The sequence below is a fragment of the Corvus kubaryi genome, unplaced genomic scaffold (assembly GCF_017639235.1).
Source record: "Corvus kubaryi isolate FWS band 111438036 unplaced genomic scaffold, C.kubaryi_AGA036_p1.0 71, whole genome shotgun sequence".
Classification (NCBI taxonomy): domain Eukaryota; kingdom Metazoa; phylum Chordata; class Aves; order Passeriformes; family Corvidae; genus Corvus; species Corvus kubaryi.
Window position 1 is genome coordinate 12,352,880 of NW_024582059.1, and position 26,736 is coordinate 12,379,615.

At 37.2% G+C, this 26,736-nt stretch overlaps 1 protein-coding gene across 1 annotated transcript in view; it reads right to left on the reverse strand.

Annotated features, from left to right (window-relative positions):
* The window catches only part of GRID2 (glutamate ionotropic receptor delta type subunit 2), a 473,900-nt gene that overhangs the window by 322,855 nt on the left and 124,309 nt on the right, over positions 1–26,736 (reverse strand). The window contains exon 2 of the mRNA XM_042050040.1: positions 9,392–9,547. Within this exon, the coding sequence (XP_041905974.1) occupies positions 9,392–9,547 (156 nt within the window). The remainder of the gene's footprint in view (positions 1–9,391; positions 9,548–26,736) is intronic.

A 26,736-nucleotide genomic window follows, 5' to 3' on the forward strand; every position in this document is an offset into this window, starting at 1 on the left:
CCTCTTCACAAATGTCATGGCAAGTCGCTATTTTGCATCACCTCACTCTTCAGACTGCACCCGTTAGAGAGAATGTCAACTGTTGCAACCTAGGCAACATTTTTTTTTCTTTTTCTAAACTCCTGGTAAGTCTGAATGGATTTCATTTTCTCGAAACACTCATCTTCTCTGTTCAGGAAACAAAGTTTTTTGGTATCCCTTTTCACTGAAATGGCATTTCAGAAGTGCAAAAGTTCTCTTAGGGCAGCTGTTTTTTCTGTATTTGACAACTAATGATCATTTACTTTCAGCTCCTGGCATCCAACATTACAGCAAGCTGCTCCAACATCTGGCTGCACCTGGAACAGGGAGTTCATGCTCTCTTCCTGTGCCCTTAGCAAGGGCTGGCTATCACACGGCTTGCCACTGTTCACAGCTTGCTATTAAAGACACATAATATTTTTGAAAAGAAAGTAGCTTCTTGCTGGCTTCCTTTCCTGCACCAGATCACAAAGGGATGGGAGGAACATAAACTGTTTACCTGTAACATAAAACTGCAATTTCTGAGTACAGCTCTCTGGTACTCTGATGACCAAGCCCTGTACATCATAACCCTCTCAGTGTGAAATGTAATGTCAGAAGCCAAACCTCTGTAGGCTTTTACTTATTTAGCTGTGTTTTGTGGCCTGGCACTCGGGAAGATTCATTGTCATTTCAAACTTTTTTCCAGATGTCACAAGGCACAGCCATGACCTGCGGCCATATTTTCTGCTTCCAGCAATACCAGAGGAGCTACAGCCACCTGGCACATTTGGACAACCAGAGGTGCAGGATGTGAAAGTTCTGCAAAGATCTACAAATTTCTGGAGAAAATGAGTTCTTAAAGTAAACAAAATAATGAATACCAGCTGACGAAGAAAATTAAGTCACTGATTTGGGATTGCTTAAGTATATCCCTGCTCAGGAAAGCCTTTAAGCACATGCTTAATTTCCACATCAAGTTAAGCCCCGTGTGTTAATTCCTTATACCCTTACATAAAGATCCCAAGGCCAAGCTCCCACTTCTGCGTCAACAGAACATGAAAGGCTCTGCAAGACTCCAGTGTCTATTTCAGACTCAGAGTAAATGTTTTTTAATTACTGTCAATGCTACCTGCTTCATCTGCCCGCTGCGAGTGCTGCACTTAGTGGCTGCATCCTTCAGAGTGGCTTGGCTCACTTCGGTATTCTCCAGACTACACAATGAAAAATTTCAAAATACTGGATTTTAAGGAGAAAAATGAGTTTCGGAAGAGCCTGTAATCACAGAAGCTGAAGGCCCACCCACAGTCAAAATGAATGAGCATCAAAATCCCACAGCAGACATCCTTTCAAAAAGATAGCATGAAAGGTTATGGTTTTCCGATATGATTAGTGTTTTAATAAAACTCTTCCTAGTTTCAAAATCTGTCCTTGTAACTGCACTCTTTTGCTCAGATAATTTTTCATAAATTGGTATTTAGTCAAAATTACTTGGTAGTGTACAATATAAAGGGTCTAAGTAACAAGGAACTGAGCTAAAATATAATTAATTTTCCCATCTAAGAGAATGACCTTCATAATTCACTTCAGGCTTCACCTCCAGAGTTGTCATGGCTCATTTCCTCATTACCAAAATTAGATTTTAAAACACTACTGTCCTCCATAAAGTACACTTTGTCTCTGATTATACAAAGAGAGAGAGGAGTGCGTATAAAATTATTTGAAGCACACAAATACCCAGTTGCCTCAAACACAGTACTTACTATGACTACAGTGGCCAAAGAACTAACAGATTATAACAAAACCAGCTTGCAAATGAAACAAAATATTTTTGAGAAGAGAATGAAGAAGTGCAAGGAAAGCTAAAAGGGGAGAACTAAATTAAGAAATTAATTTATTAAAATTAATTAACTCTATTGACTTTTAAACAAGCACTGACATAGATAGATGCAGCAAATATGGATCTGTAAGGAGTCAGATCCATGTTTGTACCTAAACAGTATGGTGAAACAAGGACCTGGTGACTTTCACTTAATTCTTAGAATTTGGCCAGCAGAAAGAAAAGCAAAATCTCCAATTAACACTATGAGAGGACTCAGGAGGACTCAATAGAGCAGAAAACAGCTGAATGCAGCAGTTCATGGCTTGGTAGTTGCCACAACCTGCTGCAAGCTTGCAGGCTGTGAGGCCTGTCTGGGAATATACATGTCTGGATGGGCAGTGATGATTGACTGCTCTAGTAATTTTAGTGGACACTATTCACAAAAGGTTGAGAAGAAAATCCAGAAAGGGTGTCCATTACTTACTTAAGGAGATTACTTTAGGGGACTAATAGCTCAGGGTGCTAGTTAAATAATTGACATCTAGGAAGATGAACCATCTCTCATTTCCTTTGTCTCTATGCTTTTGTTTGTTAAAATACCCCAAAACCCTCCAGGCGCAGTGGCTTTAAACGTTTAAACGTACTACTGATATTATTTAATCACATCACAATCTGCATAGCTCTCTTAAAAGTAAACGCTTAGCAGTGTGTCAGAGTACATTAACACAGCAGACTGAAGCTCTGTGCTTAATGTATGAAAACACATATTGGGCACTTGTGAATTGCAAGTGGAAACATGTCTATTGAGAAACCAGAAATGATCCAATCTAGGTTTGCAGAATAGCAGCCTGTCCAGCTTTTCCTTTAGTAATGTGATAAAATTCACTCTGCACCTCACCATCAAAAGGCATCACATTTGTCCAGTGTGTATTTATTCATTTATTTGATCCACCTTTATAAAAGGGGTTAGAGGTTAAAAGTCTCACAGTCACATGCTTTTCAAGCAACAGCCTAGGAAGGAACTTCTTGCAAGCCTATTAAAATTCTTGCCTGTCATTTGAAAGTGGAAGCTCTGATAAAAATGTCAAAATCTGCCATAAAAATTAAGTCGAGCCAAACTTTGGCAACTGAAAATGGTAAATGGCATCAGCGTTAGGAAAATCAGTCCTGCTGTTCTCAAGTCATCAGAAAGCAGAGGGGGGGAAGAAGGACCCCAGAAAAGTAGCGTGGTAGGTAATGCAAAGTCTGAAACACCAAAGTCCTCGGTTTGATGTGTGGCCCCACATAAGCACCTTCAGTCACAGCGTTGCATTTGAATGCTGCAATGCATTGCAGTGTAACGGGGGATGTTACCAGGTCTCCTGGTCACCTGAAGAAAAGTGGTTTCCATAGAAACACTAGTATTCTTTCCTTAAACCGCAGCAAAGACATGCAGCATTCATAAAGTGTACATTCAGTGGGGTTTAGGTACTCTGGGAGACAAAGTGGATAATAGCACCTAAAGAAAGGATGGCTGGATCTTGCCCTAGCTTGCACTGGAGTAAGCCTCTTTCCTCCCCTCTTTGGCTCAGCAGTTTGGAAAGCCTATGGCAGAGAAGGCTGTTCAACCACCTTAATATCTATAGCTTAATTTCTCACATTGCTTAAGCTATCCTGAAAAAAGCCATTCTTGGTAGACTGATTTTTTTAAAATTTCTTTTTTTCTATTTAAATTCATGTGGATTTGGGGGACTTTTTCAGAGCTGAATATAAACAATTTTTTAAATTTTCAAGTATCTGAAAGTCTAGTGCAGCTTACAGCTGCCAGATTTTACTTTTAAACTGGAAACAAAGATAATGGAAGTTGTCTTACAACCAAAGAAAACATTGTTACAGAAAGAATTAGGAACTGGAAAACTTGGAGGCTCAAAATCCAAAGGCTGGAAAGCGATGGAAGTCTTGCAATTACTGTATCTGCTGTACCACTCTGAGGCCTTTGTGAGAATAAATCTGGTCTCCTTTCACAGCCTGCAGTATGCTCTGAGTAGATTACTTCCGGGCAAAGAAAGGTTACAAAAGCTTTGAAATTGTTGATGAAAATATGTTAAAAGTGCATCCTGCTCATCCTAAACTAAGCCTCTATTACATGTCCCTTTTTTAGTTCCATCAGTGCTCACTCCTCCCTTCTCTGTGATCTTCTCCCATGCAACCACTGCCTTCTCAACTGTCAGGATGTTATCACCAGTGTAGCAACATCTCTTTTCTTAAGCTGTCGACACTTGGACTCCCATGGTACATTTATGCAGATTGGAGATCTGATTGATTTTGTGAGGTTAGCAAGACTAAAATGAGAACAAAGGCTGTGTAAGAGTAGTAGGCTCCTCACCCAGTACTTTGAGAACAGGGCCAAGTGCTGCAACTGCTGGTACATTATGAGAAAGAACAGAGGACAGGTAATTCAAACAATCTCCCACCGTATTTTCTGAAGTGCTCACGATACAAGAAATTTGCAATTGCAAACACTTCCAACAGTTTCTGATTTTACAAAGGACTTTTATATCATTATTGAAATGCTTCTCCTCCTCTTCTTCCTTGACTTTTTATAGCTCAAATCCTGCTTGATTTTTTTTCCTCCTCAGTATATCTTTTTGCATCAAAATCCATTTTACTGGGAAATAAAAAAGCATATTGGAAATAAAATGGAGGGCCAGTGAAGAAGTTCAACCCTGTAAAGATTTAATCTCAAACTGAACATGTACTGGTTAATAAAAAGTACAAGGAAGGCTCAGAAATCTGAAGAAAAAAGTGACACAAAGTGAAAGAAAGTTTAGCAGGCCATGAAATCTGTGGATTTAAACAGATTTCTATGGTGATCAGAGAAATGGGAAAGGACAACCTTATTACACTCATCTAGTCCCAAAGGCCAAAGCAGATGTATCCATCAGGTTGTAATTTCTGACCATAAAACTTTGCTTGAATAAAATCCTGCATGTGACCTTCATACATATTGCTGCCCTACAAACCTCTGTTACTCTACAGCTGAATCCCATTTAGTTATGACTCACTGCCTTATTTACTTCACTGATCACAATAAGCTTTCAAAAGCCATTACGAAGGCTTGAGTTGGTGTCTGTAAGCATACTCTGGTGACTAGCCTGAATGACAAAAAGGTTGGGTTAGGAAAAAAAAAGAAAAATAAGCCTCACATATTTCTGATTGCAATAGGAAAATGTGTCCAGCAAAGCTAATTTCAAACAACATCAGTCAAATCTATTTGTCATGTGTTATAGGTAACCTATAGAAGAAAATACTGGATTACTGTAGAATTATTTTTCAAGATAAGTAAAATGTGATATTGTCAAAAGAAAAAAAAAAAAAAGAGTTAAGAGAAAGGAGTAAGATTAAAAAAACCCCACCAGCACTAAATGAAAAGCACATATTTGCCAATGGATCTCCAAGGTTGACGCACATCTTTGGCCGAGCTCTGACTACCTTCCAGATGCTGTGGATGCCTCAAGCACTGCAAACTCCTGCAGAGTTTGCTCCATAACTCTCGGTGTGCAAGTGGAAATGGCAGCATGAGGGCTGAGGAAACTGTGCTGCACAAGGACGTGTGTCAGCATGAGCCAAGCTATTACCTTTGGTCCAAGCTACCAAAGCCACCCCTTCCCCCCACTTGCCACAAAAACACGAAGGCCATCACATATTTTATATCAACCTTTCAGCTACTGTATGTCATATTACTAATGATAAATTAAGGACTGGAGGAAACAGCAGGCTCTGAACCATTAAATTAAAACTTTAATTATTAACGTATTGAAGTAAGCACAAGCATAATAAAACTAAGAGAAAGATAAGAGAACAGAGTAATTTTCTGACAAATGAGAAAATAAGTGTTGTATTTATTTCAATCAAATTTCCCAGTGAAAGAAAAAAAAGAGTCCATTGCAAAGAAATAGAGAAGCATGTCTTTTATAAAAAAATAATTACAGTTTAAGTGTACGTAGAACTCAAAACCTTTTGAAGTCCTGTCCCGTCCCTATTTAAATACTGCTGTAAATTGGAGTCTCACGGAAAAGGAAATAAAGATCATACTAAAACACATTCTTAGCACCACTATGGATCTGGCTCATAATTCCTTGTTTCATAGTACTAAATCACTGACTTGCCACCATGCAAAACCTGACTATCCCAACTTCTTTCTGTGTCTATGTACAAAGAAAACTTCAGTTTCTGCTTTTCCTTTGTGGTACCTGACATGGGCACAGCATAAAAAAGCCAATCACAATATTGTTCCTCTCTCAACCACACAAGCAAGGAAATATTTTGAGACACTGCACAGAAGAGAACTATAAATATTGTGCAGTATTTTGTATTGATGAAAGAAAGAAAGAGAGGAAAGAACCTGCCATGTTGGACATTTCCACAGGGATCACTGTGACTTAGTGACTGGGCTGCAGCTTCCACAAGGGCGTGGGATGCACCACACTTGCTGTTGGCCCTTTCTGTGGCCAACAGAAGGGAAGACTAACTTTCCTAACTTCAAGAATTTCACCTCCTATTTCTATGCACTGGAACATGCCTATAAATTGTCCCTGAAGGCACTTCCAGTGATATTATGGGGCATGTCATTCATAGGTCTTCTAGGATAAAACCACTCAGCTCTGCTATAGTATCATCACCCCAATCAGAGCTGTTAATGAGATGCCCTAAGGTACAAATGGAAGACATTTAAGGGCACTGTAATAGTTTATGAAAAGCACATTCAGAGAGAACAACACAGTACTGCACAGCTGGCAATCCTCTCAAATTATTTATCTTTACATCCCAAAATCATTAGGAAGTGTCGGAGTATTTCTGTTTACATTGTTTGGGAGTTACTTGCCAATTTCACTAAAAGTGAAATAAAAGAAATAATGCAGGCTGTCCATTACTGCATTACGAAAAATAACTCTGTACCTAACGTCTTGTTTCATGAGGTCTTTGCTCATGACTTCTTGGCTTTTTGAAATTCACAGTCCTAGGCAAATTCTTTATCTTTCTTTATTGATGAAAAGGGCAGTTTAAAGACAAATTTAGACCATTTTTAGACCAATTTTAAGCTGTTATTATGGACCTAATGCTTTAAATAAGCATTTTACCAAGCATTAAAAGTTGGGTTTTTTAAAGGCTATTCTGTAGTTTATACTATAAAAAAAAGTCAAGACCTTAAAGAATTCCAGATATTGTGGCCTAAAACAATGCAAACTTCAATCAGTTTATATAAAAACAATTAAAACAAACAATTAATAAATTAAATAAATTGTATATTTTTTAACATTAGGCTCTGCTTCATAGGAGATTCCATGGACCTCAGGCTCAGTGCTAGGATTCCAAGGAAAGGGTCACGCTTGCATGAAACAGACAAGTTTGAGAATACTGAATGTCACACATTGAAAAATATGAGATTTAGCCTCATTCTAGTAATTCTTTTACAAATAAAAGACTGGAATGGCCTGAATGTTTAAATGAACTTTTTTTTTTTCTGGTATTTAGTACAGTGCATTTTGGTAAGCATTTGTCAAAGTTATAAACCACATAATATGTGACAAAAGTTAGAGTGGTCCCCTTCCGTGCTACTAACGTTTCTAGAAATATAATTAAGAGCAGAGGATGAGTGATATAAAGATACAGAGAAAAGGAGAAAGGCAAGAAACTGGTGCAAAGTAACTGAAATATTACACTGCAGCTTCTGCCTGTATTCAGTTAAAACAAAACACATTAACTGTGGTAAAATACTTTAACAAGCAAAATGTCACAGATATGTACGGGCAAAAGATGCAAACCTTTGTTCTTCACTTGGATTATTCCAAGCAAAACACAGGGCCCTTAAAAGATAGGGAATATATTTGCTAGGCCTGTAGCTGTATTTGACCATGTATTCACAAGAAACAGTTTTTACTGGAAAATAGTGAACTCATCAATATCGCAACAGACCTTTCGTCTCCCCAACAGATGGTAATGAAATTTATGTCAAATCTGATCCATTCACATTTCAAATGTAGACTATACCAAGATACTTTCAACAATGACAAACACAACTTTTGCATAAAATAAATAATTGAATACTGAAATATTAGGTCATTAACTCTTTTGGAATGCTCTACTTTACTAGACACTTGCAGTTTCTCTAAATCACTAATAAATACTGTATTTAAAGCATAATTTCATTAAATAGTTTGCAACTACTCAACCACAATGATACAGGAAATTAATTGCTAATTTTCAGAGTTAATTAATGCTATCCACAGAGCATCAGCTAATATCATCCATCCTGGATTTAAAAAAAATTAAAGAAAAAATGTAGAAAGCATCTTAAAAAGATTGAGCTCACTTACTCATTTTCCCCTCTGAATTCTAAAAGTATCAAGTAGTTCCAGTTTCTATGTTAGCCTTTCCAGATGGAAAAAGATGGAATTGATTCTAACCGGAATACTTTCAAAATCACTTCTTTTTCTGCTTCAGTTCTATCAAGCACAGACTGCAATACTTCTTGTTACACAGATCTATCTACTGGTAAAATTTAACAGAAGAAAATTGACTAAATTACTAAATTGGCAAAAAATTAAGAATATCATTGGTAAAAAAACAAAATAAGCACTAAAGGCTTTTTCAGTAGCATTGCCTTGTCAATAACCAATTGAAGCCAAACCTTTGACTACACAAATATTGAAGAAACTATTTGCGTATTTCCCTTAAATCTCAATGTCAATACAGAGCCAATAATGATATAGAAAATCATCAAAATTTACTTTTGTTGTTAAGAAAAATTTGGTAATATACCTTCAGTAAATAACTTTGGCATCTCAAGCAGCTGTTAGTGCACCAGAACAGCAAAGAAATAACAAATGCTTAAACCCCAAATTTGAATTCGTACTTCTAAAGACTTCTTGAGCTGTTTTTCCAGATAACTCCTCAGTCACACCAGTGATTTACTAATCCAGCTCAGAGGGATTTCAAATATTATTTTCTGTTATCGTCCTGCCACTATTACAGGAGCCCAAAGTAGTGTCGTCATCCCTTGTCCAGTAATTGTGGAATGACACAAAGGTCAGGCTAAGAACAAAATCATGTTGGACACAGTCAACTTTCGAGTCACCAGGTTATCTTCTCATCCTTCCTTTAAAACATGTAACTTTTTCAGGCGTGCAGGCTGAAAAAGTTACCCACACAACAACCTATGTTTCCCAACAAATTGCCATTAGTTGCACAAAATTAAATGAAAAAGTAGAAGGAAGTAGTCATCATTTTGACAGTATCTTCAAAACAGGCTGGAAAAGAAGAATGATGTAGGCAAAGTGTGTCTGACTTCTTTATCACATTTCAACAGCCTATACATAGAAAATGGATAAAAGGTGACTTTATAGCTAAAAGTCACTATGACCAACACGAACCAAAGCAGCTAAATCCAAAATTAAATGTGCTATTTGATATTACAAAAAAAAGGAGCCAACAAAAATTACGAATTCCCATAAAGCTAAGAAACTATCAGGGTAATATTTTACATGTCACTGCAAAAACAACAGCAAGAAATCTCTTCAGTTGTCCTACCTTCTTGAACCGCCTGGAAAGGATTGTTGCCATCCACAAATGTCACTGAACATGTGATTTTCTCTGTTTGTAAGATTTCATCATTCTGGTTGAGATCAGCAACTGCCATTCGAAAAACTTCCTCATCTTTTTTGGCAGATTCATCAAAAATCGCCCCTGTGCAGAAAAAAAAGAACAAAAATCACATTTCACCTTTCACCTGCAGTATCCCAAAGTATTAATCATAAGCACTTAAGACATTTTTTGCTAGAACATCATCCCTTTCTCACTCCTTAAGAGCAGTTCTCTCTATACAGAGCCCAGAAATTGCTTCACAATATACACAATTTTTACATTTTGACATAATTTAAGACATAAATTGAAGAGAAGCATTAATTCCAGCTAGAAATATTGGGGGAAAAACAGTTAGGCACAAAGCAAATTATCTGTATAAGAACACGGCCATGAAACGAAAATTGAGTTTCTTCCAAAAGTGCCATTTAATATATTGAATGACTACAGTGAGCTAGGATATACATTTAACATCATGTCTACTGACAATTAAAAAATATGAAGTTCAAACAATGTGAGACTAAGCCTAAAATGGTAGCAGCACTGGGTAAATGAGGTAGAATTGTCACCCATGATCAATAGACAGGTCAGCAGCCAATATAAATTATTTCAGGTGTAATACCTATAGGATCTGCAAAACAACAGTTCCAGCTAATTGTCTGACTCTTGAGGCCAGTAAGTTAAATTTAAATGGTTAATTAAAATAAGTTCTGCCTTTAAAAAACTCACAGAAAGTGAATGTTCTGTCTGTTTCTTCACAACATTTCACAGAACATTGTAAACAGGGAACCAAAACACTCAAGAGGAGCTGGCAGAGTGAGAGTATCCAACTCTCATCTAGCCAATTCTTCACGTGTACTGAAAAAGAGCTCCAAGACTGATCCAGAGGTTTTAAGCTTTTTTTCTTTAAACCATAGGATCACCTTTAACATCACTGATTTCCTATTATTTTACGCTTTCTTTTTGTATGAACTATTTATCCAGAAATAAGCTCCAACTACACTGTTATAGTCCTATGACAAATGCTAGATTGTTTAAAACCTTAAAATCAAGGCTGTTAGATTTTCAAGCACCTTTAAAAGCTTTCATTTCCAGGCAGTAGATTAAAGAGACAGAAGGGCTGGTTCAAAATCAGACTTCTGAAAACTGTGTTTATTTATTTTTGAGGGTCTGCTGTCAGTACAGAACTCAGCTAAGGCAGTGAATGTGTTGAGGCAGACAATGACAACAGAAAATAGCGATCATTGATGACTCCAGGTAAACTCCTGCAATCAGTGCTGGAAAGAACTGACTGCAATTCATTTAGAAGAAATGGCTACTTTAAGATAAATAAACTTCATACAAAGTGTTTACTGTGTTTTTCCCACTGACCTCCCACACTCATCTCCCTGCCAGCACCACTCATCCTTCATGAACATCATCTCCTCCTACAGTCTGACCGCTTTGACTCCAGCATTTTCCCTCCTGAAGCTCCTACCATCTGGAACAGCTGTTCTTTACCTCTCCACCTCATTCACCTGTCATCTCTGTGCAAATCTCAGCTGAGAACATTCATTTTTCCCCTTGCCCCTGTTCCATTTTCCCTTGTTTTATTTAGCTCCATAAAGCAAAGCTGCACATGGCTGAGAACATGCTTGGTATGCAAGATGTTACAAACCCTGTTTTCTCCACAAAGACAGCTATTTGTGGATACATGTAGCATTTAAGGGGACAAAAAACTGTGTCCAAGACATGCCTAAACATGTTTCTAACCTCATGAAACCCAAACCAAACCCACAAAGGCTTCATTTTGGGGTTACGCCTATACTGGTGATAATGACATAGCCCTGCAAGCATTTGAAGGATGGCTACTAAGTAACCAGGGTAAAATTAAGGAGGGAAAAAAAGAATTGGAAAATAATTATAGTAATTAGTCAAATTCTATCCCTGTAGAGTAATTCTGTCACAAATGCTACACTGTAAAGAAGTGAACATACACAGATTTCATACACACACACACAGGACAGCTGTCAACTGTGTTGCAGAACAGCATGGCAAAACAAAGATCTTCCAGCCAACACTGCCGAGTACAGCTTCTTATTCAACAGATGGGAAATGTCATCTGAAGCCTGGCCTGGTCCCCAAAACAATTCAGGTCATTTATTGAGTAGAGGATACAGCAAAGTCCCAGGTAACTAGTTTTCTCTTGTATGTGTCATCATAAAAATCCCCTTCAGCACCTTTGCCCTTTCACTGGCTGCTGCCAAGATAATCCTGGGCTGGTGAATCCATCAAGGTTTCTCAACAGAGAAACGTTCTTGACAATCTTCTCTTTCTTTCACACACAGATATTCCTGATAAACTCCTATGCTTCTTCTCCAGTTTCTCAACCTGAAACAAATCCTAACTCTATCAGCATCTGAAATGTAAGGGACTAGGTTAGATCAAACTCAATGTTGTTTTCACAAATGCTGCTCTTTCTCACTTGAGTACAATGCCTCCACTTTTGCTCTGACCGCTGCTTATGTTTTTATAGCTCCATGTTTCAGATGCAAATTTCAAAATTTCTCCTGCAACCAATATTGTATCTGACATTTTAAAGAAACTACCTCACAGAAATGACATCACACACATTCTAGTGTAGGAGTATCTCCACAGGAAAACACATACAGGTGAATTGCAAAAATTAGTTCTAAACATAGTTCCTGTCTAAGCATCCAAGCAGGAATTAGATTGTTTTCCTTCAGAAACTCAGGCCTCATTCATTAGACTATCTAACTTCTCTACACAAAAACTGTTTTAAGATACAATAAAGATTGCACTGTTCCTTTCAGGAGATGGCAGTGCACAGCAGCACATGCATTACAATTTCAAACAGTGATAAGAGAAATTTTATTACATAATCGATTCTCAAAATTTAGTTTCAGTTGTTATATAAAATTGAAAACCAAAAAACAAAAGAAAGCCAAGCCACAAAACCCCTGAATAACTTTTCAATTGTTACTATTCCCATATATATAATTTTATGTCCCTCTTTCAGCTGTATTTCATGAGTCTATATATGTCTCTGTATTACAGAGATAGATGGAAGGGATATTATTTTTGCTTGTTTTCTAAAAGAAAATCTATTTCAGTGAAAAGATGGAAGGGATTGTTCACATTGTGTTAACATTGCTGGAATGTTTCCCTTTCACTGTCATTTCAGAAATTATCCTCTAGTAAACAGGATTGATCTTTCTAATGTGAAACAGGTATATCAAAATTTTTACATCTAGCTCCTTTAACTTTTACCTAGGGGTTAACTTAAACCTTATGTATAAGGTATGATTTGCTCTTGCCAAGGCCTGAAGTCTGAAGATTTTCTGTGTATTCTTTCAAATACAGTCATTCAACCAAGTCAAAAAACCCAAATGAACAAGTAAAAGTTATCAGACTTTAAAATTACTTCCATAGTGAGACCTATATGCTCTCTCATTTCTTCATGTAGAGCTGGAAATGAGAGAACTGGGATGACCACAGTACTTACTTGGAGCACATGTCTAGAATGAACCCTTTTGGCCATAAGAAAAATTGTTACAGAAAGTAATAACAGCTGAGGAGGAAAAGCAGATTATTTCTATAGATACTGTAAGACACACTAGAAAAATGATGCAACACTATTTACAAAGGGAGAAAGTCTTCAAAATTATACAAAAGTAATGCTGTTCATTTTTCTTCCACCCCCACTGCTCATCTCAACTGGAAGTGGCCTCACACTAAACATGTCATTTCTAACTATGCTCAAGGAGCATTCCCATGATTGCATCAAGAGCCGACATGCTGACACAGCAACTACTCTGCACCAGCTTCCCCCTCCTGTTTTATTAGCATGTCATTACTTTCAGCTTTATCTCAGAATCTGGATGAGGACAGCACAAACATAATTCTCTTCTGGCTTTTTAAAAACCCTCAGCACATCAATAATGTCATGTGGTTTAGCAGAGAATTCTTTGCATTCAGCCGTGCCACCAGAAATCTGTCATTTTAAGTTAATATAGACAAAATCAGACGAATGCTCAGTAAGTTCAGATACTGATAACATCATTAGAATGGTTTTTCAGTGATCCCTTGTCCCACTGACCCATACACACAAAAAAAATATAGTCCAAATTAAGTATTATCAGCTATTTCTAGAGCAATTTGAGCAGTCTTGTGGAATCAGTCCAGAAAACAAAAGTGTGAGAGAAATGCATCATGATGGCAAGTGCAAAGCAAAGAGAGATTTAAACCACTGCTTGTCTTTCTATCAACTAAGAAAGGACAAAGTCCACTGCTTGCAATGTTCTCACGTATTATAATTTTATTACATATGGAAGTGTGACATTTCTGGACCTCAGTGCCCCATATTACCCTCAGAAAATAAAGTACCTTATTTCAAAGAGGAGGAAGAGCACGTGGATTAAATACCATTGTGAATTGAGGTCACAGTTCAATTTTGGCACGTGTTTGATTTTCACCTCCTAACATTGCACACACACCCCTCACCAATAAAAACCATATATGCTTTGCCCAATAATTTACCAGCTCATTCCAGGAATGTTTGGAGAGAAAAGGAAGCAAATGGGAAAGTGTATACATAGGAACTTTTTGAGCAACTCTCTCATGTTCTCAGCAGCTCCTGATTCTGTGACAGTTCTCTGAGCCACTGGTATTGCCAACATTTTCCAGTGCCTGAATCCAATTCCACTGTATTTTCTCAACTGCTGCAATTGAATTATTATTCTGAATGAGAAACTTAACACTGCTGCTGGGAGAAGGATGGCCATGCTGTTAATGCTCAGAACAGGAAGCTGGGAGTTTTGACTATTCATGGCAGATCTCATCTGAAATGTCCTTCAGATCTATGAGCTCCTTGCCACAGGTCCGGCTCCACAATATGAAATAAGGATATGAGACACTAATTTCTGGAGGCCTCAGTAAGACTGGTATTTGAGAACCTCAGATACATTGTGCAATCAAATCTCATGTTATTTCTAGGCCATGTGAAGGTCTGGTTGGGAAAATTTGTATCAAACTCATTCATTTTTAACTACAGTGGCAAATGCCTGGCTGTATTGCATACTATCATATCTGATTTACTGAATATATCCATACAGCTTTAGTAGGCCAATTATAATGGCATTATTGTCAACAAAGAGAGGGACTGTAGGAGTTTTAGAGAGGGGCTGCAGTAATTTAGCAGGAATTTAGGAAGTCACATACAGAGACTTGGCCTTGTGCATGCAGCTCCCATTACCATGGTATTCAGCATGCCCTCATACAATTGGACTCTAAATTTCATTGTGACACATTTAGAGCTGCTGTTAAGTTTCTCTGTTGACTGATAGGCAGCTGAGTACGTGCAATCACATCTGATTTTGCCAATGAAGGGAAAACAGCGTCCTTTGTCTTTGTCTTTTAAGCTGTTTTAGAAACCCTGTAGAAACAGTACTGTAAGCTTAATTTTGTCATTGCAGCATAAAGGCAGTTGAACTCCTCTGCTTCCTGTATCAGGAGGGAGTTCCCAGCAGATATGTCCTGAGCCACCTCGCACATCAGGCTGCAGATGCCAGCCACGGTACAGGGCTTGGCCACTGAGCTCCCCAGTGTGTGGGGAGCACGGCTGGCTCACCTGGGGCCAGCGTGGGGCTTTAGCTTAGGGCACAGCCAATCCTGCGCATCTGGAATCGTCAGCCTCATGTGTTTGCTCCCCAGAGCCTCCCTACTCTGCACCACAGGGATCTCAGCACCAGAGTGCATCTAGGTCAAGCTGAAATTTTTGAAAACACTACTTGTTTGTTCATTTTAATTTTTCAAGACTTTCACAGCTCCCATGATGACGTTAAAAGAGACAGCAAGATAGGCTGAGGAGCACCTGCACCATTTTCTGCAGAGAATGTAATGTCTCCATGTCCACCAAACTCTAAAGATAAGATTTGTGTTTCTACTTTATATATCTCTTATTTCAACGAGCACAGTAAAGACATTGAGCAGTACCTTAGCACATATCTTCTACTATTTATCATCAGACACGTAAAAAAATTAAAACAATCAGCTTAAGAGAATGTACTTGCCACACTAATGTATAAAAAGTTCTACCTATAACTTTAGCAGCACAGATGAGATCAGAAATACTTCCCTTCAGTTTCTTGATTACCACTGATGCAAGACTGATCAAATAACAGAAGCATCAGGCCTACTGTCATCTTTTTAATGGACTTCTGTAAAGGTTTGCTTCTGATAGAGAGGAGCGGATATTTTTCCGGACCATGAGCAATGCCCATTTCCCTGACATCAGTAGCACTGAGTGACCATACATTACATATGCCTGTGTACAGATTGCTGCTATCTCCAGAACGCATTCCTTAAATAACAACTGCATCCATTTTTAATGGAATGAAAAAACCCCCCAACAAACAGCAAAATTATTAAATACAAGGTCCACATATAACCAGAATATGTGGAAAAAAACCCACCCCAAAACAAAACTCCCCATGTTATTTTCTAGGGAAGCCACCCTCCCTACAAATCTTGTCCTCCCTACAAATCTAGCTCTGCAGTCTGGCGTATGTACACAAATTGTACATTACTGGTATTAATTAGAGAAGCTAACTTTTTAGCTGGACATAACAATTAAATCAGACATTTAATGACGTGGAATGGAGAATGAAAGTTTTCCCTGTTCCTACCCAAGTTTAGCAAATGCTTTTTGAATGTACAAACCTAAACTTAGGTATATGAATAGTCTCTCTCAAGTTACATCTGGAAACAAGACTCTGCTGAGCTTCATACAGTGCTTCCAACTTTGTATGGCACCACTTACCCGAACCATTACCCAAATCACAGTCCATTTTTGTTCCTTTTATAAGCACTTAACCCATTTTCAGAACAGCTATATGACTGGAATATCATGGAAGTGATAAAGCAACTCCTTCCCTTTATTGTTTTCATTTTCTAACTTGAAATATTTGAAACAGAGGCAAATGAGGAATTTTACAGGTGTTTCAATCCTGCAAATTGCTAGAGACAAAGTCTGTTTAAAAGACAGTCAGAAAAGCGCAGCTATCATCTAAATACAGAAATGTCTCTCCATTCTTCTGCCAAAACATGGTTGTTTTTCCATGTCCCAATCTCACAGTAAAACAACCGATGCAGTTCCGCTTGGCTTTGAAAACTGATACTTGTTTTAAATTATTTGACTTCAGGAGGGTATCCCACTGTATTACACCTTGTCCTTTTTGTTATCTCTAGAGTATCCCAATCAAACTTTGGAAGTATGGTGGCTTGACAGGTTGACAAATTAAATAAAGACTTCACTTTTTAAGCTTTTCTGAACAGATTTACATGCAGTGGGAGCCAATGCTTCAGGTGTTGTATGTCAAACCTATAAATTATAAGGTGATAGAGAATTTCTAGGTAAGATGAAACACAAGCCTGAAGATATGGAATCAATTGTCTTTGCACTGCCTTAATTTAATTTTAATATGATTGGAAGCAGTCTGGAGTCAGTTCATTTGCACACAATAGGTGCTAGAGTTCTCTGGAGCTCAAGAATTTTTGAAAATTACTGTTCTGACAGTTTGCAAGACCAGAATGCATATGGAATTTTTTCTTCTGTTTAATTCTACAAGAACATTGTGGATACACATCAGTGTCATTGGGAATTATGTTCACATTTGGAAAGAACAGATTCTAAGATCTTATCCTCCTTATTTACACTGTCTGTCAGGCACATATGCAGAAGCACGAACTCCTTCCAATCACCATTGAATTATTTTAAGCTCATCCTGACAGATATTTCTAATTGTTCTCAAGTTCTAAACCATCATTTTACACTTATATTTAATGTAGCAAATGGTACAGTTTGTCAAAATCATCTGCTGAGTCTTGTTAATCTCATTTAAAAAACAGCTGTCATTTGCCAGTCCCTTTTGCTGATGTGTTATTGTTGGCTACCAAGTACAAGAAGGAGGAATACAGAGGGAGAGGAAGGCAAAACATTGTAGTCCTACCAAGAAATGCATTTTGTAGGATGTCATGAATTGGAAGGGACCCACAAGGATTATCAAAGTTCAACTCCTGGCCCTGCACAGGCCAGTCCCAAAAACCATATCATGTGCCATCAATTTTGATGCTTTTTTTTCTATGCAACATATAATCAATGGCATCTTAAAAGGCGACTCTGGAAAATCTCTAGCTAAGTAATAAAGTCCCTTCCCAATTGCTTGACATTCTCATTGACTTAAGGAGTCCTCAAGTAGAAAAGGGGTGTAAAAACTACTATATCAAAGAAATAACAATTGACATACACCTTGTTTTTCTTTTTAAGAGCCAACTAATTGATCGCACAAATTGCAGAGCCACAAAGTATTCGTTCCTGCAGACTGAAAAGTGCTGCACAAGCACCTGTTGTGCCATTGGAGACCACTAACTACTTTTGTAAACGCAGCAGGGCACAATATTATCATCATATAAACAATACATTTTATACACAATGTACCTTTCACAGCGTAAGTGTTAAGATATCTTCTGTGCACTGTTCCACTATAAACTTGATGTGGTGATTAACTACAGTGATAATATCTTCACATTCATTATGCAACAAATGAGCTGATAATAATGAGAAGCTTTTCATGTTTTCTATCATATCCATAACTATCAAGTTAGGGTCTAGCTGTGAAAAGCGTCTGGTTTGGTAGATATACTTGCCATATTATTAACATCCCATACAGAAAGCTAATGTGATTATCATAAATTTACTGTATGGTATCCACATTCTTGAAAAGGATATTAAAAAACAACCTTATGATGTATTTTCAGAGCTTGTTTAAATGCTGGTTTAAAACCACAGCAAACACTGATTCTATGTTCTATTTCATCAATTTTATTAGCCCCTACCTGTTAATGAAAGAACACTTCAAAAAGTGTCAACAAGGATGACTGTATCCTAAAAAATAACTCCTAAACAGTTGTTAAGCTTTTGTCATCACCTACTGTCTTCCACTCTCATACTTGTTGTTCTGCCTCTGTGTACAATTCTGCTTTGTGATTTTTGAAAGACAAACTAATGCTTTAATTAGTCAAATGATGCAGACTGCTAGGTAGAGATGAAGAGAAGACTGCTGCCAAACCATTTCTTTATGACATGAGGCAGCTGTAGCACCTCACTCCTGTAGCAGCTGAACTTAGTGGAGAATGAGATTCCAAATCTCCTGGAGATGTTGTTAATACACAAAGATATGTCTGCGTACACACACAGAGATGTGAAAGTGCAAAGATTAGAGTGTGAGGTCTTTCGGGGGGGGGGGTGGCCGGGGGGGCACTTTTTCTGGTTTTTCCTTCCTATTTCACTTGGAAATTTCACAAGCCTTTTGCTACTAACAATTTAATCATTTCAAGGAGTACAGAAGCCTGGCTTACAAAACTGAAATACAGGTGTTGACACTGAATATTGCCACTGAGAGGGTGTTCCAGGGGTAAGGGATTATTTCTTGATTACCACACAGTGTACAAACTCAGCCTCTTCCCTCTGAAAAAAATAAGACAGAGGTGCTGAGTCATCATGCCACAGACCCACAGAATGGTTTGGGTTGGAAGGGGCCTTTAAAGGCCATGGGCAGGGACACTTTTCACTAGATCCAATGATGGAGCACGCACAGCTTGTCTGAGTACAACAGAGAAGTACAGACAAGTAACCTTTATATACATAGCTTTTTAAAATCTATCTGATACAATGTGTAGTGATATGAATGCCATGGCTAAGAATTAAATAACACAAGGAAGAAAGCAGGAATGAGAAGCTGTTTTATGAGCCTGACTGAATATGCAAAAGCAGACTCTGAAAATAATCTCTCTCTTAAACAGCTCTTCAATTCTGCTGGAAGAAAGACATTCAGCAAATTTACACATAGACATGGAATTTGAATGGAAATGAGAGCAACCAAACAAATTAGTCCATTTTCTTGCAAGACAGGACAGGACTACCTTGTAGAGAGCAATTTATATCCCAGTTGAAAATTAACATATGTAACTTCTTTCACTCTTATTTCACAGAGAGTAACAAATCTGGAATCAATCCATTTCCAGTTTCAACACAAAAAAATCACATCCAAAATTGCCCCAAGAAATAGCCACTTTCCAAGAAATGGTACAAATTACCCTCTTTCTACAAACAGGATTCTTATTTGCTTCTCAGTACAGATTTTGCCGAGCTAGTGTTATTCCACTTAATTATAATTTTTTAATTTTATCATTTTGGCAAAAGGACAACCCACATGGCTCAGAAATTTTCTTTGAAAATATGCAGGACTATGGGCTCAAAGTGCCTTCATGATCCAGGATGTTGAATACTTAAATTCTTTGTCACTTTCCATAGAAGGTGATGCCTATCATCTTTGTATTTCTTATACAAGTTTGATAGAATATTTTCTACTTTCTCAATTCATCATTTACATGTGTGTATAAAAAATAGATTCTCAGAAAATATCTCTCAGACAAGTGACAAAATTTTTATCTCAAAAATTTCACCCAATAAATTATTGTAATGCAGTTTCCATTTTGGAACAGGCAAAATAAGAAGTGGAGAGTAAGAAAAAGTTAATGTCATCCTACATGAGACACATTAGAACATGACCAAAAAGTCCTGCTTTAAATTTCTTCAACTCTCTGCTGCAATTTAACTTCACCCTTTGTTCTAATAACCCTACTGTTCTTCAGAAATACAAAGCTCTTTGAAAATGATAACACTATCATGTGAAATGCCTGCAAATTCGCATTTCCCAAACTTCACTGGAAGTCAATTAAAAGCCCAAGTTCTTCAAAAGAGCAGTTTCTAGGGTACAATAAATGTCTGAACATTTCTTTTTAATCAACACAGAATTTCTGATTTTAAGACAGAAACTCTGAAGAATGAAGAACAGGTGTTTCTTCCAATGGCTTCTTTAATGTTAACTTCCAGATCCACAGTTGGAATAAAGTTTAATCTCCCTAAGATCACAAATACTTTTGAGAAATTAGCCCTGGCTTTGGATTTTTTTAATGAGACCTAGAACTATGTGTTTGGTTTAAGTTATCCTCTGTCAAGAACAACTTATAAAAAGCCATATGCAAGTGAATAATTACTTTCCCATTTTAGAGATTAAGGAATATTAAGCAGATGTGGAGTGACTTGTTCAGACACTCCATAATTAGTTGCCTGTCAAAATTAGAAGAATCTAATAAAAACCTGATTATTCAAAGTACCTATCTTTATTTCTATCACTTAACACAATCTTGGAACACTGATATTAAAATAACAGTAAGTATGTTATTATTATAGCTCCCACTTTATCTGAAAATTTCATTAGAAAAGAGACTTAGTTTGCTTTTTCTTTGGTTGGAGATTTTTAGGAAGAGAGGTTGTAAGTTTTGGTTTGTGTTCTTGGTTTGGATTTTTATTGGTTTTTTTAACTGAAGTGGCTCTAAACTGAAGGTGACAAAAATGTGTTTAATACCTTCAAAATCATTCTAACTTGAACAGACTCGAAGTCGAGTAACTTAGGCAAAGGCTTTCTTTTACATTTTAAGACCTCATTTAAATCAGGAAAAAAACGTAAGCTGGCAAGTAGAAAAAGAAAATAAAAATGAAATTATATCTATTTAAAAAAACCCAAAATAAAGAACCAACCAAGAAAAACTGTGTCATTAAGCATATTCAAATTTAAACTTGCAATTTAGAGACCTGAACACAAATAAAAAAACCTCCAGAAGTTATACTTACGGAGGTATAAATCCTGTTCTTATTGCTGCATGATCTCTACTGATCCATTTAAGTTTGTGAGAAGCCAGCCAAAGTGAGAGAGAAGTGTTTTGACAGCAGCCAGTTGTAGGCAACAGATAATTTTGAGAAAATTTTGTTATTTATTTACAAAAGTGGGAAAAAGAGAACAAGAAAACTTCCACTATAATAAAAAATAGCTTTTCTCTTTAACAAAACATGAATATAATCTGAAATAATGCCAGCTACTAACTTTCTGAGAACCAAGATCAAGGTTTTGTTTTCCTCTAGTCAGCAGAACAGTACCTGTAAACAATGTGCATTTTATTTTCTGTCACATGTGATAAGCCTCCAAGTAATAAATAAACAGGGAAACCCAGGAAAGAAGAATAACCTTCCTACTATTCCTGTAATCACTTTTAGTATCAGCAATTCTCCCAGCTCACTAGCTGAAGAAAAAACATTTCTTATGATCTACTACTGCAACTTTGAGAAAACAATCCCAGGAGTCACTTCAATATGAACATTAAAGGAAATTAGGAAATTATTTTACAAAGCAGAAGGACATGTTACATTCAAGCCTAGAATCTAAATTCTGCTCTCCTCTACATTTAAGTACTCCAGTAGATAGATTTAGTTCCATTTTCCAGCCACTTCTGCCTTAACCAAGTCCTTTCATGGTTTGGGAAAAGAAGAGGAAACTTAGCTCACATTGACTTTGCCTACAGGCCTGTCACATCACAGACATAAAGCTTTAAAATTTGTCTACAGGTTTTGAATCTCACTATTATCGTATCACTTAATTATCGTAGGACCATTTTAATTAGTTATTACTGTATTATTACCAATTAATACAGAATACCTTGAGTATATTGTGGCACATTTTATCTGGGAGAATGTGTAATTACTTTGTCAAATTACTCCAAAAGACTACACCAGAATTCTACCTAATATAAATGCTTTTGCACCCATAACTCCCGGTATTCAAATTCCTAACCAGAGGTTAGCAAAAACCCTGTACAATTAAGCACTCATACAGGGATTCCCCAGCCAACTGTGCCAAACACAACTTGTTTCTTAGAAGATTTTTTTTACATCTCTCATTGGCCTCTTTCCAAGCAAGAAGAGGATATCTAAATATTCTGTATTAGATCTCAGCTGCAGGCACGACTCCTAATCCCTCATTTTTAAAAGCAAGTACAACTTTACTGAGGTCATGATTTTCCATGCTAGATCATCACTGTACAATAATTTACTCTATAACAAAGTGCAGCCAAAATAAGATAAAATTTCTGAGAAAAAGGAAAACTATACTACCCAGGATTTGAGAATTACGTACATGTTGCGTAACAACAGAGCACGTGTACTTAACTGGCCCTTTACAAATTAGTTGAAGAAATGGGACCACAACAAGTGTTCACATCCAGATCTCCTCTTCCTTATCCTCTGTTCCAGACAAAATGTGAGTCTGTATTCAGATATGCAGCTCTAAAATCAAATTGTAGGTAGCAATCCACATTTTCATGAACAAAATTCAACTTCCTGCTGCTTGAGGGGAAAAAAATTCAAGCCTCAAAACCAGTTAATATTCTACAAAGGAAAAGTATTTTTCATCAGCTTGACAGGGCAACCAAGAGGTATTTCCCTGATTCTGGGATCTTAGAGGATTTTCCTTCAGTATGACCCTTTCAGCCTCTAGTCATCCCAGTAAAACATCTCCTGATAGTTCCTTTTACAGGTTGAAGAAAAATAAGCCTTTCAAAGCATCTTACCACTCATACATAAGCATTTCCACTTTTCTCTCTTTTTTTTTTTCCTTTTTTTTCCCCCCACATACAGATAACATAACTTTGCTCTTTGGTCTTAGAAATAGAACGCCAAAAAAAGATTCCTTGAAACATAAGGTAAAATTTAAATCAGACATTACCCTACCCACATTTCTCTTCCCATCCCTCCTTCACTTTCATGGGCTTTGTATCAATAAACTTTGCAGCAGATATATTTATAGCACTGGTAAAGCTGTTCTACTGTCGGGGAAGTAACTCAAAGTACCAGGATGCTGCAATGGTGGCTGGGACATTTTCATGGGACATGTTTTAACCTCCTGAGAAGGCACAAAACTGAGCAGACATCTTGAGCACTTTTTACAAGTTCTTTAACAACGTCCTGGAATACAAGAGGAAATATCAGGACCATTCCTTATTGATTTACTATTATTCTTTATCCTACTACAAAACACATTCCACTGTGTTTCATAAGTAAGGGAGTTCACACATCTATCTCCTGTAGAAGATTCAGGGCTGTATATCCCATAGGACTTCCATTCAATACTTCTCTGCTTCCCTCAACTCAGGAAAGAGCCAGGTTTGAAAGCACACCTTTGTCATCAGCTATGCTTACAGAAGCCAGATATATTCTGGCTGAAGTTTCAGCCTTGCTCTTTGGTTATCTCAGAACAAACAAATAAAACACACATATGCAGACACTTCTGTGCTGATCTGAGCCCCAGTAGCAGACACAAGTTTGGTGCCTGGGTAACTTCTTGACCTGTTTGCTACATGAAGCTATTCCACTGGAATAATTACCTGTCCTCAGAAGCTTTCACTTTCTATTTCTGCTCATCTTATCTCTCTCCTTCTGAATATACACAGAAAATGGGGAAGATGACTGTAACTCAAGCTTGAAGATGCATGACTTATCATATTTCACTTTAATTACATTTGAAAAAATCCCTCAATATTACTCCATATAAGGTAGAAGGGACATCTCCTAGCTATGCAGGGTATATAAATAAAAACATCACTCTAAAAGGTCGCATTGTTATGTTTGCAGTCTGCAATAAGCCATCCTGCATTACATGAAATTCATGAAACCTTGGATTAAAAAATGAAAATGCATATAACAAGCTCACAGAAGGGGAACACTGTATAGAATTATCATCTCATGCATACACACTTTCTAAAAGAAAGTGAAGAAGCTAAAGAACATGGTTTCCTGAAGAGAAATGGCACATCACATATTTTAAGCCAAGGCAGAGCCTTCTAAAAGTGTAATAAAAATTGGTCAGGTAGAAGTCATTTGAGGTTTATCAGCTCTATCCTAGAATGTAACAGGATGACAAGGCTAACAAAGACTAACTATTCTATTACAATTCTTCAGCAGTAGCACATAAAGCCCATTATGTATGAATCTATATCTCAAGCTCCATTTTTTAGAGATGGTTATAGACACAAAGGACAAAGACTCAAAAGTAAAAAAGCAGTACATCTCAAAAAGCCTTGTGGAGTCAGTTCTGCTTTTTAAAGTAAACACTTATGCTTGTGAGTCATTATAAAACCTTAAGATTGACACCTAAGTTTCCACAAATAAAATCTTCAAACTTCCTCTTCCATATGACTGCACAAGAGTTTACCATATTACGAATATAGATTTGCATATTACTTGCCCCTCTTTTTTTTTCTTTGCATGTTCATTTTATATTAGGTTACTTCATCCTCAGAAATATGCAGAAGAGTTAGAGAGAATTCCAGAAAATAAATCCTTGAACTCACATTAAGAATTGGGAAAAAATAATATACAGTAAGATCATCAAATAATGATTAAGCAGCCATAAATCAGTGCTTAAATGCAAAAGGGAAACTATTTCTTAATGAACTCCCATCAGGAGATTATTTTTCCTAAGAAACCAGCAATAAATTGCTATCCATGCATCTTTTATCAAGAGTACCAGCATTTTGCAGTTGTGTTTCCAAAATGTTTGAATAATCAATTGCAATTTGCAACTATACTCTCATTTAAACAATAAATATATAAATATGCTTTAGAAGTATCTCCTTGGCTGCTTTCAAAGCCTTTTTACTATCAAATACTATGTTAAGGTTTTAAAAACCATATCCTGGTATCAACTTCTGAAAGTAAAAGGGAAAAAGAACCAAGTCTGAACGCCTTGGTGCTGGCTCTACTGCAATGCAAGTAAGTACCAGATTAGCTTCAGATACTGAAAATATCTGTTTTTAAAAAAAATACCATTTCAATAAAATAAGAGCCTGTAAAGCATTTTGGTTTTTTTAAGCAGCAAGCTAAAAAGCAATCATGATAATCACTGCAGAGAGGCTAACCTGCCTTTCACCTACTTACATTGTTTATGTACTGAAACAGTCTGGCAAGGGGTATAATAAACTGCTTCTTTGAGAAAGTAGAACTAATTTTCAGAAAGATTATTTGTGACAAATTTCCTGAGAAAACTGAAAAACTCTGTGGGTTTCAGGAAGAGCTTGACACTTGCCCCATATTCTTCAATAGATTTTTAAATGCACGCAGGACTGCTCAATACTTCTGCACAGCTCGAGCACATATCATCATCTTTAAATAAAAAAAACCATTCAAAAGCAGATTCTCACCAAGCACTGCAAACTCAGTGCTGGCAAGCCATGGAAATTAAACAGACAGAAAGCTTTTAATCAGCCATGGTGAACCAATGCTAAGAGCAGCTCTTACCCCAGGGAGAAACAACTCATCAGAAGATACAGACAGAAACCCTTCACCAGGAATCCTCAGATGTCCTCCAGTTTAGGTTATGTTATAAATGACCCGAATATATTATTATGTATATATTTGAATATATAGTGAATATATTTTCTCACAAATTCTGCAAACAAGAAATCAGTGTGAAAAGAACAGCTCTAGAAGATGCAGTTGAGATTTTTAGAAAACAGGCATGGATTTGCAGTGGGGTTGTAGGCGTTATCCAGACAACCTGAAGTGGCCACAGTCTTTTTGCAACAGAATGCTATTGTGCAAATGAAGTGCTGCAGTACTGCAAATACAGAGTAATTGGGGGTTCACTTTTTATATGCAATTTTCAAGCCATCCCTCTTGCCATATTAAAGGGCTTGGAAGATGATCAAATAGTGCGCTGCGATTGTACTTTAAGGAAAATGTGGCACAAGGCTGCATGTCAGTGGTGAGGTAAACATGTTCTTGAGTGGCAGCTGATCACATGCCCCCATAGGACTCAGTGTACCTGAGGTTTTCTGAACCAGAAAACCAGCATTTTAAGGATGCAGACAGAGTTTTTCCTACGCATTGCAGCAGGCTCAAATACTGTGCTGTGTAGCACAAGAGAAAAGCTCGCCCAGTCAATAGACACGAGGCTGATTTATACAACTGGCCTTTCTCGTGCATGCATATTATTCTTCAGCATTACAACTATTAAGTCACCAGGTTTTTAGAGCTACTCGCTAATCAAAACCCCATCAGAACCATGCATTTGCAGCTGAAGAATATAGTGTCAAGGAAATTTCTCTATATATTCTGTGAGGAAGTGACACTTCCTGCAGCTTTGCTGTCTTTGAGAGGCTGGCACGCCAAGCCTTGACAGGAGAATGAATAGAGCCAGTCATGCTAAACATGCATCCTATTGTTTTGGGCTGTGTTGGTCAGATCCACTGTCAACACATTTTCTGTTTCTCCCTCTGCCTCCCCCCAACACCATCTTTTGTTGCTGTTGTTGGCAACTTATACTCATCCTATTTGATTCAAG